Genomic DNA, 18586 nt, shown 5'->3' on the forward strand with positions numbered 1-18586 from the left:
GTGTGTGTATGTGAAAAAGAAGCCACACGCCCACCGGGAGTCGGGAAGTGGGCGGAAGAAGATCGAATGAGAAAAAAGATGGCCTTTGGGGGGGAGGGGGGGAGGGGAGCTCAAATGCAGTGACAACTCGCCCTCCTTCCTTCGATCGCACAGCCCGACACCTGCGCAGCAAGAGACGAAGGATCGAAAGGGAGAAAAACCTCAATTATGATGAGCGAAGAGCAGCCGATAAGCAAGGTCGGGGGGGCACTCGTGAGGACTGCCAAAGCCAGCGTGTATGGAGAGGAGGGGGGCAGATGAAGGGTGAAGAGATATACACACGTCCGAGATGGAGGGAGGAGAGTGAGAAACGCATGGACGGGGGAAGGGGGGGGAGGGGTGAAGAAGCACATGGAGGAGCGCATCGCCAACACTCACCACGCAGAACCGGACACGGCAGCTCGAGAACAGAAAGAATGGACTGGTCCTTGTTTGTGTGAAAGAGAGAGACACCCCCCATGACGGAGTAAACAGAAAAGGAGCGAGGAGGGAAAAAAGGGTGCCGCTACGTTGGCGCTTTGTCAATGTCAATCACATCGACGCCAACTGACGCGCTGACGCGGGTGTGCTCTTGGTGTGGTGACAGGGAGGCGAGAGGGAAGAAGGCACAACTATTGAGGCCAATGGAGAGCCGTTCATAGGCCATAAAGTGAGGTGTCCCCTCATCCCTCCCTCCCTCTTTCACCTCATTACACACCCCTCAGGCGACACACAGAGACCCACATGAAGACAGAGATACAACTCCAGGGATGAGGGCCCGAAAAGACACAATGGTGCAGACGCGAAGCGGCCTCGAAAGCGATGCCTTCGCGGGTCACGGCGTCAAATTGCACATCGCAGTGACGGGTGTGAGGGAGCACTGCACAGGTGACAGCCCTGTGATCATCGGCGATGTGGGGGAACAGCACCAGCAGTGACTCCACCTATCCAGTCCTCCAGCGCCTTTTCCTCTGCGCGACTGGCCGCCTCCAGTGCGGTGGTGATGGCGTCGCAACTCCTGCTTTGACCATGGGGGAGTTCGGTATGAGGTCCGACAAGTGAGGCCTTGATTAGTAAGACCTCCCCCGCGCCCACATCGCGCACGGAGAGGAACAAACGGTTTGTCGCACCGACGTCCAGCCATGCGGAATGCACCTCCTGCACACCAACAGAAGGTAATTCGGCCCCAAAACCTGCTTTCGCCGTAGCTGCTGAGCCCTCAGCCCTGTACTTCTGTTTAGGCCGCCGTCTCACCACGAGCCGGCCTGGCTGGCATTCGTGTTGGCTGGGCTGCGACACGTTGAGAAGACTTTTGGCGCCAGTGTCATACATGTACTCGGACAACATATCCTCAAGGTACGCGGCAGCGCTGCGGCCGTCGCCGATCAGCGTCCACACCGCGCACATGTTAGCCAGGAACGCGCATGTGGAAGAAGCAAACGACGGGGTGCCAAACCGCATCACCGAGCCCTCCTCATCGGCATTGTCTCCTCGGCATGGCGATGACTTCTGCGCAGTCCATGCCATAATGGAGCCAAGGGTGGTAAAGACGTTGGATGCGACGGGAATCAGGTGAAGGTCGCCATAGCGCGTGTCAGAGGCAGGCACGTAGAGTAGCAGCCGGCCTGACCGCGAGCAGACACCACTGCTCCTGCGCGTATTCACCTCACGTGGAAGCCATAGTGAAGGTACGTGGGGGGCAACGCGGTACATCGAGCCAAGGGCTGCCGCCGCCAAGGCACCAGGATCGCTTGCGCAGAGACGGGCTGTGCCATCGCCCTCCTCCCCGTGGCACGTACCCAGGCAGCTTTCATTCAGCATCGTCGATGTGGGGACAGCCATGCACACCACAAGTGCGTGTGTACTCAGGACCCGCGGAGAGTGCAGTTGGAGCACATATAGCTCCTCTCCCTCGGTGCCGTGATGTGTTGCCTTAGTCAGAGGAACCTTTTGCGCTGCTGGGATGTTGTTTGCGTGGCCATCAAGGGCGATCGAGCCTGGCTGCTCCCCATCTGGAGCCCCGCGACGAACGCGGAGCAGGTAGGATGTGCACCGCGGGGGAACCAGCGGAGCTCCGACATCGCGTGCGACCAGACGCATGGCACGCTCCGAGCTGCTGAGCGACGGATCGTCCAAGACGAACTGATGCAACTCTGCCTTGTGGAGCATCGCTTCCAGCTGTTCCGACACCGGGCGTGACGACGTCGACAGTCTGCGAAGGTCCCACTCAATCACAGCCCCGTGTTGCGCCAGAGAGCGGTTCATTTTCCCAGGATCTCTTCCCGGGTCCCCTGTGTACTCTTGGCGCCGCCTCTGCTTCAAAACAGAGCGTACATGTGCCTCCCACGCCTGCTCTACCGAGAGAAAGCTGTACATGGAGCTCCGCTTGACGCCGGGGAGATCTAGCGGGAAGGCGCCTACCGCCACCACTATTTCCGCTGCTGCCCTCCTTGCAGCCAGTGCCAGTCCCTCCCAGCACAGTTGCAGGTCGTGCTGCAGAAGGTGCTGCACTGCAGAGGTAGTGCCCCCATCACCGACCGCGGGGGATTTAGAAACTGGGTACAGACTCCAAGGTGCTCTGCCGCAGCAAGCCTCAACGACCGCATTTTGGTGGTGCTGCTGCTGCTGGAGCGGCGGCAGCGAAGGGGTCAGGATTAACTGGAAAAAAGATGCGCCAGCGGCTGAGTAAAGGCCTATCGACCACGCTGAGCTGAGAGTATCGTCACCCATGTCTACCAGCACGTGCGGTGTGCACGGCTCCCGCAGTTGTGTGGCAATGGGTGCCCGAGGCAATGAATTGACAGACTGCGGAGATACCCCCGCCAACTCACCCGGGAGAGCCTCATTGGTGGTGGCGCTTCCGCTAAAGCAGCGGAACCCGTCCAGTTCAAGGGTTGGTGTACGATAGAGCTCCCGCTGGTGCGCCAAGATCTGGTGGACCGCATCCTCGACGGTGGCGGAGACCGCGCATGATGACCCGCCATCATCCCACACCACTTCAAGGAAAAGCCGGAAAAATGGCTGCAGTGCAGCTGCAATCGAGCAGGACGTGACGGTGGTGGCGGAAGTGTCGCCCGATGTCACCGGCGAACCCACCGCGCAAATCGGGGGAGACGAGTGAAGCGGCGTGACCTCCATCACCCATGCGCGCAGCGGCGCACTCTCTCCTTCGACGCGGCCCATCGCTGATGCAGCAGTAGCAGGGAACGCGGGGCCACCACGCGTCTTGGTTGGGTCGAGCCGCCACGAGGACTGTCGCTGGAGACTCTCTCGCAGTCTCTCCGCGAACAAAGTGAAATAATCTGAATCGTCTGATGCACCAGCGCCAGTGAGGTCTGGGACACTCGTGAGCGGCACAAAGAGCTCGGTCACGTACAGTGTCGCCCCGGTCTCATCCATGCTCTCAAAGCGTGCCGTATTGCTAGACGTACCGAGCGGGAGTGCATCTCTGAAAGCGTCGCAGCCTGACAGGACCGACTCCGTGGAGACCACGCCGCTTTTCTCGTGACTGTGAAAAAGGTGGTGGGAGGCCACATCGAGGGTCCATCGCCGAGGGGCGAGGATGCACCCCGTCGAGAATCCCCACACGCGCCGCGGGCACAGGTCTTCCATGTTGTGGCACGTTCGCACTAGTGTGTGTGGAAGTGGAGAAAGGGGAACTCAACAAACAAAAAAAAATGTGTTTGAGCCCTGGGCACTAACGTGCGTTCTCAGGACAGCGTCGTGGCGACTACGGTGCAAGACGTGCAAACAGCGAGGGCGCGCACGGTGTTGTGAGAGAGGCAAAACCACAGATTACCACACAAAGGGAAGAAAGGCGCGAGGCGGCGTACAAGCAGAGAGAGAGAGAGAGGAGAGAGGGGGGGCCGACTGTGTAGTCCTGGTGTGTGTGTGTGTGTGTGTTTCTACACACCACCTCTACCAGCTACCCCCACACGCAAACACACACACACGCGCGCGCGAAGTAGCAACCACACGGGGGGTATAAAAATAGACGACGACGAGGAGGAAACATTTTTAAAAAAAAAAGGAGAGTAGAAGCAGGACAGTGCGCATCCAATAGGATCCTGGATTCTGCCTGCTTCGTTTCACTCCTCTCCTCCCTATCATCCTCACCCCCGGTGCCGGGTACAGTTTTGACTATTCGCCTCTTCTTTTTTTTGTTCCCCCCAAAGGGGAGGGGGGAGGCGCTTCGACAAGTTCATTTCACGGGCTCTCCTTTCCTCTCCCCCATCCCTCGAGCATTTTTTTTTTGCTGGCGCTTCGCTCCTCTTGCGTCAAACACAGGAGAGACGTACGTGGGATGCCGTATCGCTAAATAAGGGAACAGCGGTATAAAAGGGAAAAGGAGAGAGGGGGGAGGGAGGGGCAATTTTGTTGAATGGTTTTCTTTGATGTGAGGTGGTAGTGGTTGGAAGCGGTGATGATGATGGGGGGGGAGGAGGGGGAGTGGGGGAGTGGGGAGTGGGGAGGGGGGGGGAGGTGTCCTTGAAGTAAGACGAGGAAGAGATTAAGAATCCAACAGAGAAAAATGCCATTCAGAGACGGACACGACGACGAGGGACACATGTACAACAAGAGAGAGGGTGGGGGGCACACACCAAGTGGTGGGAAGAGCGGAAAGGCGAATGGAGCACCACAAAACAACCCAACAAAAAAAAAATTAATAAAAGTTGCCAGGCAAATCGGGGATAAGCACATCGGTGCTCTCCCTCCTCGTCCTCCCCCCCCCCTCCTCCTCCTCTTCCTCCTCCTCCTCCTCCTCCTCCCTCTCTCCATTGCATTCTCTAGCCCTCGTCCTGGTCAGGCAGCCTTGTCCTGGTGTGCGCCAGCACACATGAAAATACGATTTACGCTAATGGACACGTTGGCGAGCAGAAACCCAGCCATTATCAAAATAGCACCCGCCACATAGGCGCCGCTGAAGTGTGCACGCTTGAATAAAATGTCAACCACCATGGAGAGAGGAGTGGTGAGCGACAACCCCAGCGTGGCAACCACTGGGGAGGTCAAAACCACGCTGCGCGCCCACAGGACATCGCTGAGGTTGGTGCCTACAAGAGAGTTCAACAGTAAAAACCAGAACTGCTTCCATGACGGCCACGCAAACGGCTCCGTACCCGTCACGCTGAGCAACACCAAACCAGGCCATAGGAGGAAAAGGTTCAAAACGCCGACCGCGCCAAACAACATTCCCATAGAAAAACGTTCATCATCCGGCAAGTGTAACTTCAGCACGGACGTGTACATGGCATAAAATAATGCGGACAGCAGCGCCGCGATATTGCCGCCAAGAACGCTGTGCCCACTATTAGCACCCTTGTCGGTTAGCCCCACCACAATCGTGCCACTAACGCTGAGGGCGATTGCCACAAATCGATGTAGCTGCAAAGGCTGCTGCAGCAGCATGTAAGACAACAAGAACGTCCAGATGGACGACGTGGAGCTCAGAATGGTGGTCGAGGCAACCGAAGTGATCGAGAGAGAGAGGTTGAAGAAGTAGTTGGCAAGAAACCAGAGCGGGCAGAAAAAGAGCGCACAACGCCAGATTCGCCGGAGAGAGTAGCGGCGAATGCGCTGCCGACGTGCACGACGACGGCGGTGTTGCCACGGCCCTACAGCATCGCTGTGGTGAGGCGTGCTTGAGGGGATTACATTTCCCTGGCGCGTTGAGTCGTGTCGCGGGCCCACGTGGACATTCTCGTCCTCATCCGCCAGCGTCACACTGACCATCTCCTCTCGGGCACTCGAAACTAGCGAACTGGAAAGGGAGTAGTCGCGGCATTCGTCAGCGAAGTGCAACCGCGATGCCGGCCTCGCCTCACTGTCTACCCTGCCGCCGTCGCGACCATCATCGGCGTTGTCGTTGTCCGGGAAAACCCCCTTGGTGGTATAACGGTCGCTCACTACCCCATGCAGACGAGAGAACGGCGCTGACGATGGCGCCTCCGAGGAAAGCATACGTTCGGCGGTCGTCGACGACCGTAAGGGGTGGCCGCTGCCGTAGGGGGGCGGCTGCATCGAATACGATTCCGCATCAGGCGGCAGGAACGAGGAGGGCAAGCATTGGTTGAGAGACGGATGACGATCATCTTCTTCAATAAGCAGACCTTGCGGGGCGGCATCGGATAGAGCTAGACTCACCCCCGAGGCAGTCCGACCATGAGGAGACGTCCCCCTCACAGCGCCCCTGTCAACTCGCAGCATTGCGGCGCCGACGCCAGTGCCTACGGGTAGCCCTTTCCCTCTGCCCTGTACGTCTCTATTCTTCTCACCGTTGCGGCCTTCACCACCGTCGTGAACCGTCTCTTGCGCCTTCGACTCCTCTGTCCACGAGCGCATCCACAAGTCCAGTCGTTCGTCCTCCACACACACCGGCTGCGCCCGCGACGCTTCATCCCATTGCGTGCGGCGCCAGCGAGCTGAAACGCAGAAGCCGAAGTTCCACAAGCAAAACCCAGTCGTGTTGAGGTATGTGAGGAAGAAGGGCCTGTTGAACTCGAGGGAGCCGAAGATGTACTGTATCCAGACGGAGGAGGCCACCCAGATGACTGTCACACAAAGGATAAGGCATATCCCGAGTCCGTACTTGGATAATCGTATGAGCGGTCGCAAGTGGGCAACGGTGCGAAGCACCCCGTTGTATGTGAGATCCATCAGTTCACGAAAGCGGCGGTGTTGGGTAGCGATGATCGTCGACCCCGGAGTATAATCGGTCTCCGCAGTGCAGGCAGCGCCACCAGTGCATGCCGGGTTCAAGGACGACGGCCCACTTGACATGAAGAGGGGAACAAGTCGATCCCAGTGCAAGTCCCTCAGGCACACACACACACAGACAGACACCAACCCAAATCAAAAGTAACACGCGACACACACACACACACACACACACACACACAGGCACCCTAGACAACGAAGAAAGCTGCGATAGCAGGAGAAGGGGACACAAAAGGAAAGAAAGTGAAGGAGAAGATCTCCAGATTGGTATAATGACGCTCACCCTTGTGATTCACCCTACAGCCTCTGACGTTAATACGCACACAGAGAGAGAGAGAGAGAAAGGAGGGGAGAGAGAACGACACACTGTAAGCACTTACATATATAGCCGAAGCACCGAGGATCAGGCACATGGGAAAGTGGGAGACAACAATCGCAGTTGATTTTGACCTAACTTTCCACCACTCCTCTCTCTCATTCGCGTATGCGTGTATATATGCACACCTGAGATGGTAGGCCCTTTGTCAGTCCGGAGAGGGAGGAAGTATACCGTATCACCTGTCTGAACGTCTCTGTGTGTGGTGGTGGTGGTGAGGGGGCGGTGGAGGGGGGAGGGAGGGGGTTGAAGGTGTATTGCGGTTCCCTCAAACAGTATATTTTTACTTTGGGGCGCCTAAACACACCCACACGCACCAGGGACAGGGGGACAGGGAGGGCACGTACGCACAACGAAACAAAAGTGGCAAAAAGACGGAGTAGAGGAAGAAGGTGACGCGCAGGAAGACAAAGCGGTGGGAAAGCGAGGGGGAGGGGGGGAAGGGGGAGACGAAACGCAAACAAATCGAACGGCGAAGGGGGAATGGAATTTTTTTTTTAATGGGGGGAAGAGAACGCCTCAAACTAGATGAGCTGTTGAGAGCGATCGGAGAAAAGCCTGACCGTGTGTGTACTTGAAAAAGGAGAAGAGAGGGGAAAAAGAGAGGGTGGGAGGGGAGGGGAGGGGAGGGGGAGGAGGAGGGGGGGGGCGGCGGCGTGATGAAATGAGCCGGGGGTCAGGCGAAAGGAAAAAGATGTTAATATATATTAAATATATCAAATATATATTATAATAGAGAGAGGGGGGGCTATAGGCAATAAGCTCAGCTCTGTAAATACCACGGGACACGAAGGGGGAGGGAGGGAGGAAGGGAGGGAGGGAGGGAATCGAAACAGCACCCGTAACCGAATTGAGAAGAACACTCAGCAACCACTCACTCCCCCTTGCAGAGATGCCCAGGTGGCGCCCAATTTTATTGTGGTTTCAGTTTTGAAAGGAGGAAGAGGGGATCTATCCCCCACGTACGCGCTCTCCGGTGTGTAGGTGAAGAAGGTGAAAGAACAATGAGCGTTGACGAGCGATGCAAAGAGGGGGAGGGGGAGGAAGCGCACAGGGCACTACAGTGCCCAAACCATAAGAGAGAGAGGGAAAGAATACATACATATATATATATATATATTACCGACTAATTCGACTCAGGGCCTCGAGGTAAATGCGCGCGAAGTCTCGCCTGGTGAAAAAAGATGTGATGTGATGTGCCTGAAAAGCACAATATCAAAGGACAACACTCCGCGGAAAGAGATCGGGGGATGGTGGAGGTGGTCTGTACGATGATGAAAGAGGAGGAAAAATGAACTGGTGAAGGAAAGGGGAGGTACGAAAAGTGGATCCCGATGTCAAGTCGCGCGTTTGTGCCCGTGCCTCCTTCCTCTCCCCCACTCCACAAAAGTTTATTTGGGGGAGGGAAAGGGGGGGACTAGAGGAGGAGGAAGGGTGAGAGAGTTGCACTCCCACCGCTGGAGACGAGAAGGAAGCTGGGGGAAGGGGGGAGGCAGGTGTATCAAAAGCTGGGCCTCTTCCCCTCCACCTTTTCAAGGCGTGCGCGACACCTCACTCCCTACTTATCTGTGTGTGTGTGTGTGTGTGTGTTTTCTTCACGTGAAAGGGGATATCATTCACACGAGCCATTTAAAAAGCAGAAAATGTAAACATTGTTAAAACGTGTGTGTGTGGGGGGGGGAGGGGGGGGGGGACACACTTGTCTGTTCACAGGGAAAAAAAACACAGAGGAGAAAAACAACATGTAAAGAGTGAAACCGTCTCCCTCCCTCCCCATCACCACCCCCTTCACGCAGTGGAAGATGAAGCCACGCTGGGCGGTAAAGGCCTCCACCTCACCTCCCTTTCTTCTAGACGTTCCCCCCACCCTACCCCTTCCCTCTGTGTTCGAGAGCGCTGTGTGTGTGTGTGTGTGTGTGTGTGTCCTCGAGTAGACAAAAGTCAACACAACCGCGCGCACTAATATTGGTAACATGAGAAAAAAAGTAAAATACACACAGCATTATGGATTCCCCCCCCCCTCCCCCCATTTGTTCACCACCACCACCACCACCATGCACGCACCACCATGCACGCAGACAGACAGACGATAACTCTACCTGTGATACAAACTTTTAGAAAAGACAGGCGCTAGGACGACAACGAATGCGAAGGACAACGAGAGAGAGAGAGAGGGGGGGAAGGGGAGTACCATGCATGGACACACACATACAGACAGACACCAAAAAAGGAGAAAAATACGAATAAAAAGGAGTAGTAGTAGTAGTAGTAGTAACAGCAGCAGCACATTGTGAACCGGCGGGAAAACCTGAGACGGGTGTGAGCCGAAAAAGGAGTATAGGGGCGTAGAAAAGGGGCTAGAGGATGGAGAGGAGAAACGAGTGAAGGAAAAAGGAGTATAGGGGCGTAGAAAAGGGGCTAGAGGATGGAGAGGAGAAACGAGTGAAGTGTTCTTCTCAGCAACGCGCACAGGCACACGCCCAGACTCGCACACACACACACACACACACGTATACACGATAATTAACAGCCATGCGTGAAAAGCCTGCAAGGATTTTGGGGTGGGTACAGCGTCAGGTCTAGTCGTCACCGCCACCAAACCACCTCCTACGAATCCCCGTCATCAACCGCTGCATTGTTGTCTCGCTCCTGACGTTTGACGCCTGCTCCTCTGCCTCTCGCTTGCGCAGTTCTCGACGAACGATGCGGATCTTCTCGTTCAGCAATGCACAGTTGTATGTCGTTGTGCACTCGAAATGGTCCTCCTCAAAATGAGAGCTCTTTGTATAGGCAATCTCCATGTACTTGGGCTTGTCGGCAAAGATGCGAACCTCCTCAATGTCCTTGATCGTCCGCTCTGTTGTCTTGGGGAGCGCCTCCGACGCGTTCGGCCGCATGGTGTACAAGTGTGCACCATCGACACAAAGCAGCCGCTGTTGTCGTGCCCCATACTTATTGATACTAATCACCTCGAATTGCTGAAAAGACGTTGCCTCATCGACATCCATATCAATGACGATGTCCTCTGCCAAGTCACGCAGCGTTGCTGTAGGAGCCTCTTCGACTGCGCGCCCGTTCACCACCACCTCCCCAACGCCGAACCGGTAGAGGGAGAGAATGGTACGCTCGGCGATGGGGCAGTTTGACTGACCGCAGCCCGCACCGAAATTATAGGACTCGTTGATATTGAGCTCCACCGGCCCATACACGATACGCAGGGACCCTCGAACGATTCCGCTGGCTGGCAGTCGTCTACAGATGGTGGTCTCTAATGACTCCGCGAGCATATCGGCCGGTACGACGCACTGTCGATGCACCGGCTTTGCGTGTGGGTCTAATGGGCGCACCTGCACAGTCAAGTGGATGTCGCGGACTGTTGTGCTGTGCAGGGCTGTGCGTTGCGGGTACAGAAACAACTTTGCCGCTGGTAAAGGGTTCACAGCGTAGCAGGAAAAATTTTGGGCACTGAGATCGAGCTGCACCGCCATCTCCTCCTCCCCTGTGCACTCGTCTGCGATGAACAATTTGTACAGACGGGGATTCGTCGAGTAGCGCTGCGAAAGTATCTCATTCATTGCCACGGACTGTTGCAGGAAAGCCGCCACGACATCCACACCGCGGTAGGTTAGCTGCGTCATGTTCAGGGTCACGGAGGTGCGTGTGCCCTGAGAATTCAAAAATGTGCTAAACACGCGCACCTCACGCGTTGTGGGAATGACATCGGGAACAGAGTCGCTCGAGAGCATACTCTGGGTGTTGCCTACTACTTCGTCTGTCTGAAGCCCGCGACCGCCACTGCTACGCATCCCTGACGCGGAGCCACCCACGATAGTGCTGGACCCTTGCTGCTGGAGCGCGCCTACGGTGGGCCTCCCAAGATTACGAAAGACTTCGTCCGATCTCCTCTTCCGCTCCGCGAGGGCCTCCTCCAGCTCGCTGCGAGTCAGAGCACAGACTTCCCCCAACTTTTCACTATCAGCATCTACGTCAGCTTGCCAATGATCCACCGCCCGCCACGACTCCTCATGGGCACTGCTTGACAACTTATGGACATATTTGGTCTGCTCTCGCTTCAAGTCTTCGGCAACATCGATGCCCGTCACGTCGACAGCCCATCGCATCATCTTCTAGAGTCACAGTTACCCCCAATGCCGATGCGCTTTTAAGTGTGGGTGATCGTTGGGGTGAGGGAGGGAGGGAGGAGGGGGGGGTCAAAGCATCGATGTGTCCGCCTGCTAAGGTGCAGAGGAATCCGCCTCCAATTGATGATCGCCAGAGCAAAGCGAAACGAAGAATATACGTATGTATATGTGAATATATATATATATCAATAAGAAAGGAAACGAAAAAAGAATGTCAGCCAAATGGCTGCCCACAGCGTGAAACAAAGCACTGGTACAAAATGGTGGTGTTGGGTGAGTCGGTGGGTAAGTCTACACGAACGCGCCTCGGGACACGTGGATCGGGGGAAAAGGAGCAAAACAAAAAAAAAGATCGGCACAAGTACTCCGACAAATTTAGCGCACGTCGGTCAAAGGCGCCGGGGCTGTTGCGGCTTGAGAATTTGTGAAGCAGCCAAACCACGGCCGCTCGTCGGCAATGACGATCAGATAACCCACAGAAACCCCCTCCTCTCACAACACACACAACACACACACACACACACAAAGAGGGAGGGAGACGGAGGAGGAGGAGTAGAAAGGCGGGGAATATATAGAATGGACTAACCGACACAGGTGGCGCTGCTGGTGCGTACCACCGCGTACGACTCTCTTTCCACCAGCGTCGAAAAGAAAAAAAAGTGGGGAAAGAAAAGAGAAATATACAGAGAAAGGGGGAGGGGGAGAGGCAGCAAGAGTCTATACATACCCAGAGGCCCCCCCAAAAAAAAAGATACGTACGAGTCGGATAACCCGATACGTTTTAGAGGAGGCGAATACCATCGTGCCTCGCACACACCGCAACTTGACACTCAAAGCGGCCTTCAGGGTAGGTGTATATATAGAGAGAAGTCGTTGTTTCTTTTTGTTTGGGGGGGGAGCGACTGAAGACATCCTTGCGGTGCCGGAGCGGCAGAGGCACCGAGAAGATACGCGACAACAACAACGAGGGGGAAAAAAACGCTTCGATACGCTGCCAACGCTGCTGCGCGCTTCAAGTAGCTGGAAAAAAAAACACAAGCGGCAACAATACGCTGGTTACATGTTTCGTCTCTCCCGGGATGGGGGGGGGGGGGGGGGGGGGACTTGAAGCACAACAACACCGGCTATCACCCACCCCTAGACCTCAACAAGCTACACACAAGACAAAAGAAGGATGGAGGATGGCGGTCACACTACTCCGTTGATATGCGCCGGTGATTCAGAACACGTAAATCCCGATCCAGTTTGTAGTTTCGCCGGTACAAAGGGAACATGCGATCCCGTGAGGCCGCCAACGATCCTGGGCGGCTGGTGCGGCCCTGCTCCGCCGGGTAACGCTGCCCCTTCACCGCATATGTGTAGTGCAGTGGCTTGTGGAGAGATGCGACGTACGCCTCGTCTAGTTGCAGCTCCGCGGCGGCCTCATCCAAGTTAAAGCGACCACGGCGGTCAAGTGGGTGGACGGCCTTATCCTTCCATCCTCGCTCGAAGGAGTTGTAAAGAACGCGCACAGTGCGTCGCATTTCTCTATTTATCCCTGTCCACACACACACACACACACACACACACACCGCCCTGCTCCTATGTTTGGGTGTGTATCTTCGTTTGCGTGCGTTCTTTTTAATGCGGTTGCTCTGTTTTATTCGATTGCGGTATTGGTGGTAGTAGTGGTGGTGGTGGTGTTCACGAGATGGATGAATATAGAGCGGGTGGGGGGGGAAACCAATGCCAAAGAGAGTGCACCGAACTCCTACACACATACACACACAGACACACACACAGACAGACAGACAGACAGACTACCCTCGCACCTCGCAGAATGGATGGCAAGAGGAGAGAGAGGTTGAACACCGTGATTCATCATGGTAGGCAGGAGTGTAGTGTAGTGGGGAAGATGGGAAGGGAAAAGAAGAAAGTAAAGGGAAACGAGGGCAGCACAGGGCCAAGGACTTCGCAGACGCCCAGACAAAATGAAATGCTTCAAATACAGCAAGGACGCGAAGGGGAGGGAGGGGAGGGAGGGGGGGGGGGGACAAACACCAACCGCTGCCTATGTCTACTGCTACCCCATCCTTTCCCCCATGTTTCTTTGAACCAATCCAACCGGCCCAGCGGTGAGGTGTGAGGTGAAAAGATAAACCTCCCTCGAGCCAACAGGGGACGATCCCCCCCCCTCCCCCTTTGTTTTACGGAAGGGGGGCCTATACTGGAGCTTCTGTTGCAGACGTCGAGTAGTGAGGCGCCCCCTTTTTTTGTGAGGAAAATAAAAACTGCAAGACCAACGCAAAGAAAAGGAGTGAGAGCAAAGGGGAAGGGAGGGAGGGAGGGAGGGAGGGGGGGGGGGCTGCACTTCGTGAGGCAAACACCCAGGTGGAGAAATGGTTCAGAGGAATCAGTAGAGAGACAGTTTGTATGCTGTGTGGTGTAGAGGAAAGCAGGTCGGTGAATGGGGTGGAGTATCAAGGGGGGGGGGGGAAGCGGCGCTGCGTACCTGTGTGCTCTTTGTACGCGCACACCAAGGGACACCAAGTGAAGATACCCTGGTGCCTCACGCACCTTTACTGTTGCGCGTCATGGTTGCGTCCCTTTCCACTCGCTCTCACTAGCGCCTACTCACACACACACTCTCTCCCCTCCCCCCCTCCCTCCCCTCATCACCACCCTAACTAGCGACCACTCCACCTGTCTCCCTACTTCTTCACTGACCAGTCGCTCTCGCCCTCAAACTGGACAGTCTTGTTCATAACCACCGCAGATCCTTCAACGCACACCACAGTCTTGCCAGTGGAGGGGTCCATCTTTTGGACGGTAGTGGACAAAGAGATGAGCCCTTTATCCCTTCGGAATTGGCTGACCTCAGCCATGACCTCGACGTCGTCACCAACAAAGACGGGCGCGGTGAAGCGCAGGTTCTGTGAGAGATACACAGTGCCAGGCCCGGGCATTTCCTTCGCCATGAGACCCGAAAAGAGCGACCCAGCGTACATGCCATAGCAAATCGTGGCGGGAAACCCAGCCGCCTTCGCCGCCTCCGAGTCGCTGTGAATGGGGTTGTGGTCGTCGATGACATCGCCGAAGGTGGTGACGTTTTCTTGGGTAATGTGGACTGCCCTGGTCACCCGTGAGCCCACGCGGATGACCAGTGGTGCGAGCTCGCTGGACATGTTCGCGTATGATGAGGATAGCTTTTTCTTTCAGTCTAGCCGCACGTCGATGGTGGATAAGGCAATCTTTTATTGTTCTTCGGCGCTCCTATCAAGACTGCGCCGGTACGGTAACGATACTGGGAAACTAAAAGAAGAGTGAAGGCGGGGTCGGTGGGTAAACACGCGCACGCAAAAAATATAAAAATGTAAATATACATGTATATAAATAAGGAAGGGAAGGGGAGCGAGAGAAAAGTCGAGGTGTCGATGCTAAAACCTTACACACCATAACAGAGAGAGTGTGTGTGTGTGTCACATAGGCGGTGGCGTCGGGAGGAAGGAAGGGAAGACCAAAAAGGTCTCGGGATACGCTTTTGCGTGCGAGAACTCATATAGAGGTGAAATACGAATTGCTTTCATGTCTCATGAAGAGTCTGGCACTCGGCATGTTCAACCCTACACGGCCCTCTTCTCCCCTCCCCCATTTACATCACAGGCACACACACACACACACACCTGCACTTCAGATGCGAGAGACGAGCAGATGAGCGGGGGTAGGGATACTGAGAGATTCCAGATGCGAGGTGCTCCCGAACGCCAAGAGTCTGAGGCGCGGAAGCGAAAAGCAAAGACGATGCTCCACTCGACATACCTATGCTCTTTATGCGGTATGAGATGACTCGAACGGCCGCAACACCGGGACACGTCCTCTTTTGCCCTCTTGCTGCGAGAGTAAGCAAACTTGTGTACTCGAGAGATGTTCTCCCCTACGAGCCTGCCAATCAATGTGTCCTCGCTCACAAACGAACGATGCACTTGTCTCGGCTGAACCACGGCCACCTCCCCACCGTCTGGGGGGAGGAGGGGAAGGGAACACCCCCGCTGTCAACTCTGGTGATGCATCTAAGAAGCTCTTCTTCTCCCTCGCCCCTCCTCTGATCAAGCGCGGTGCGATCGGCACCCGGCAGACCTCAGTGGACTGCGCACCTTGAGCCAGGCAAGCCGCGCCCAGGGCACCGTGCGGGTGTAGCAGGCCGTGGCCGGGGTGCATACGGCGCGAAGCCAGGCAAGAAAGCAGCCAACCGCAGGCCCGGCCCCCACACACGCACACACAGACAACGGGCGCCGCCACAACGCCGCATTTTCCCCGGCGGAAGCCAGGCCAGCGCCGCTGCACTTCACGATGCGGAGTGGGGACTTTCCACACCGAAGCCTGGTTGACTCGATGGCGTGGTTCGGGGCGCCCCCCACCCGCCATGTGTCTGGCACCTGCGCCTCCGCAGTCCATCCCCCCCCCCCGAGTGCCGGAGGCGCCGCATGCCTGTAACATGCGCAAAGACACACACACACAGAAAGAGAGAGGGGGGAAGAGCGGGGGACGTACGGAGGTGCATAAATATCAACCAGCTGCCGAACAATGCAAACAAAGAAGGGAAAACGTACTTGCGCACCACCACCACCCCCCACCCCCGCTAAACTTGCCCTTGCCCTTTCCCCTTTTTACCGCTGTGGATGTGCATCACCTCCTTGTTCAACGGAGCTCTTGGCACTTCGTACGTGAATAAAACGTGCTTTTCTTTGCTCTCCCCTCTCCGCTCCAGAGGGGGGAGGGGGAGTGAAGGGATCCACTCTCCCAACACTGACAACGAAGCGCTACAACCGACGTGTCCACTCACTTTCCCCCTCAAAGTCAACCAATTTGTTCATCCCTACCGAAAACCCCTCAATACAGGTAATCTTCTTGCCCAAGTTCTTGGGATCTGCCTTCTGGATGATGGTCGCCATCTCAATGAGCCCCTTGGTACGGCGGAACTGGGTGACCTTGGCAATCACCTCCAACTCATCACCGACAAATATGGGTGCTGTAAATCGCAGGGTCTGCGAGAGGTACACGGTGTTCGGGCCTGGAATTTCTGTTGCCATCAGACCAGAAAAAAGAGAGCCGGCAAGCATCCCATTGCATATGGGAGCGGAGAACCCGGCTGCCCTAGCGGCAACGGCGTCACTGTGAATAGGGTTGTGGTCCTGAATGAGATTACCAAAAGTAACCACATCCTTCTGCGTAATTGTAACCGTCTTCGAAGCTTGTGCCCCAACCCGAATGATGCGACGTGCTGCAGTTCGCATCACCCCCGTTTTTTTTTTTGGAGGGGGAGAAGGAGGGTGACGATAAAGGCACTTGATGAAACTACGAAGGATCCACAGCAAAGCTGTGTGTAAGTGGTCTGGGGGGAGGGTGCAGAGGAAGGGAGAGAGAGAGGGGGGGTGGCAAGGGCCCCCACACACCAACAACACACGGACACAGGTGATATGATGTTAAGCAAACAAGGCGCAGGAAGAAATCCAGACAGAGGGAATGAGAGGGAGATGAAAAAGCGGTTTGTTACCGTGCAAAGGGCGCTCAGGCCTACACACACATTCGGGTCGACAGATCAGATCCTTTGAAGCCTCAAGAGATGTCGCCCCCGTTGAAGTGGTTTTTTTGCGGGGGGGGTAAAAAAGGGGGGGGAGATAAACACACATTTAGACCCGTGAATGACTTTCCTCTCCCATACCCCCCCTTTCTCCTCTTGGATATCATTTGGGGGGAAAAAAGACGAAAATGTGCCCTACCGTGGCCACAGCTGTAAAGACAGACCCCAAATGCAGGCCTTCATGTGGTTGCTTTAGATCAACCGCATCGACATCATTCCCACTCAACCTCACCAACACACAACAAAAAAAAAGACCACTACACGCATGTAAAACAGGTCCTCCCAGTTGGCAACACAGCTCAGACGCGATTGTACTGCAGCGCGTTCCGTTGCATCACCTTGTTCCATCGGTGCTCCCAACCGCCCTGGTTCAAGGCCCTGTCCGTACCCCAGCCCCTGTAGTGAACGCGGTGCACCAAAATGTTACCAGTGCGGACCATCTTGTTCATCGTCCAGGAAGATACGTTCGCGTACGGAACCCACTCACGGGTGCCTAGTGCGCCCTGTACCGCGTGGTAGCGGTCAACGTTTGCAAGGCGATAGTAGGGGACTTTAAACAGACCGAACTGGTTGTAGCTGAAGCACGTAACCTTCCGCTGAAGCATCTGCTGGGGAAGCCCGGAGAGCGACTTCGCGAGTGGCTCATCTACGTTGGCCAACGCCTGGCAGAGGCTGCGCAGCCACTCATCACGGAAGGACTTCTCGTACATGAGACGCGACTCTAGCACGAAATGGGTGTGCCGACGTGGCACATCCTGCCCAATGTGCCGCATCAGCGAGAGGCTCGTGCAGCTAAGCATGGCTCTCGCACCCGCAATATGAAACGAGAGAACAGCTAAATGGGAATTAAAATGATGTGGAAATCCAGGGGAAAAAAAGACAGTGAAAAGTCCCAAGCGATAGTGGAGAATAGAGAAATGGCAATGACCCGCGCATATCCGCTGACATGTTATGTCACCTTTTTTTTTGGGGGGGGGGGGGAGGAAGAGGAGGAGAAAGGGGTGCTAAAGAAGCAAACAGCTACCCCACTCCACCCCGGACTCTCGCGGTGTGAGTGTGTCCGCAGCACGCATAAAAAGGCATCACGCACAGCCGTATGGCCACTCCTCTTTCCTTCTTCGCTGTGAACTGTCACCAACCTATCTGCTTCATTCCCGAACGAGAAATAGAGCCCTATTACTTCCTCAATAAAGCTTCGCCTCATTCCAGTAGTCCCGATACCTGGAGCCTGTAATCTTATCCTGCTCCCCCCCCCAGCCCCCTGCATCACTGCATTACGGAAGAGGGAGTGGGAGTTGTGGGGGGAGAAAGAAAAGGAAGAAAAAACGAATCCGAGTTGTTTGTTAGCGATTTAGAGTTGGCCACTACGAGTGGATTTGTGATGCACAACCGCATCTCGTCTCTCAACATTAAGTGCACGGGGACGAGGGGGGGAAGAGAGAGAGAAGGGGAGGAAAAAACAACGGGGAGATCGACCCAGATACTCACACCAAAGTGAAAAGGTACTAAGTAACTTCACCTCAACCACTGGGTCGAGCCCCCCTCTGCCACGCACCCCTCCCCTCCCCTCCCCCCCCCCCTTGTCGCTTTCGTACTCATCCAGTGCGCCCCTGTGTACTTTTGTGTATACAAACATATATATCACATACACACACAGAACGAGAGCCATGGAGAGAAAAGAGGAAAATAAGACGAAGGCTATGTAGTGCGTCC

General features: G+C 55.5%; 7 protein-coding genes across 7 annotated transcripts; all 7 read right to left on the minus strand.

Annotated features, from left to right (window-relative positions):
* Positions 1-921: 921 nt before the first annotated feature.
* Positions 922-3630, minus strand: JKF63_06403 (uncharacterized protein; the record flags this gene model as incomplete). The annotated part of the gene is made up of 1 exon (XM_067902353.1): positions 922-3630. One exon carries the CDS (start codon positions 3628-3630, stop codon positions 922-924), a length of 2709 nt encoding a protein of 902 aa, XP_067759374.1.
* Positions 3631-4821: 1191 nt separating this feature from the next.
* Positions 4822-6798, minus strand: JKF63_06404 (uncharacterized protein; the record flags this gene model as incomplete). Its single annotated transcript, XM_067902354.1, has 1 exon — positions 4822-6798. One exon carries the CDS (start codon positions 6796-6798, stop codon positions 4822-4824), a length of 1977 nt encoding a protein of 658 aa, XP_067759375.1.
* A 2892-nt stretch (positions 6799-9690) lies between these two features.
* Positions 9691-11235, minus strand: JKF63_06405 (uncharacterized protein; the record flags this gene model as incomplete). Its single annotated transcript, XM_067902355.1, has 1 exon — positions 9691-11235. The coding sequence occupies one exon, from the start codon at positions 11233-11235 to the stop codon at positions 9691-9693; it is 1545 nt and encodes a 514-aa protein (XP_067759376.1).
* A 1211-nt stretch (positions 11236-12446) lies between these two features.
* JKF63_06406 (uncharacterized protein) lies at positions 12447-12776 on the minus strand (the record flags this gene model as incomplete). The annotated part of the gene is made up of 1 exon (XM_067902356.1): positions 12447-12776. One exon carries the CDS (start codon positions 12774-12776, stop codon positions 12447-12449), a length of 330 nt encoding a protein of 109 aa, XP_067759377.1.
* A 1167-nt stretch (positions 12777-13943) lies between these two features.
* Positions 13944-14417, minus strand: JKF63_06407 (uncharacterized protein; the record flags this gene model as incomplete). Its single annotated transcript, XM_067902357.1, has 1 exon — positions 13944-14417. One exon carries the CDS (start codon positions 14415-14417, stop codon positions 13944-13946), a length of 474 nt encoding a protein of 157 aa, XP_067759378.1.
* Positions 14418-16052: 1635 nt separating this feature from the next.
* JKF63_06408 (uncharacterized protein) lies at positions 16053-16526 on the minus strand (the record flags this gene model as incomplete). Its single annotated transcript, XM_067902358.1, has 1 exon — positions 16053-16526. One exon carries the CDS (start codon positions 16524-16526, stop codon positions 16053-16055), a length of 474 nt encoding a protein of 157 aa, XP_067759379.1.
* A 646-nt stretch (positions 16527-17172) lies between these two features.
* Positions 17173-17673, minus strand: JKF63_06409 (uncharacterized protein; the record flags this gene model as incomplete). Its single annotated transcript, XM_067902359.1, has 1 exon — positions 17173-17673. The coding sequence occupies one exon, from the start codon at positions 17671-17673 to the stop codon at positions 17173-17175; it is 501 nt and encodes a 166-aa protein (XP_067759380.1).
* Between the last annotated feature and the right edge of the window lie 913 nt (positions 17674-18586).

The sequence above is a fragment of the Porcisia hertigi genome, chromosome 7, assembly GCF_017918235.1.
Source record: "Porcisia hertigi strain C119 chromosome 7, whole genome shotgun sequence".
Classification (NCBI taxonomy): domain Eukaryota; phylum Euglenozoa; class Kinetoplastea; order Trypanosomatida; family Trypanosomatidae; genus Porcisia; species Porcisia hertigi.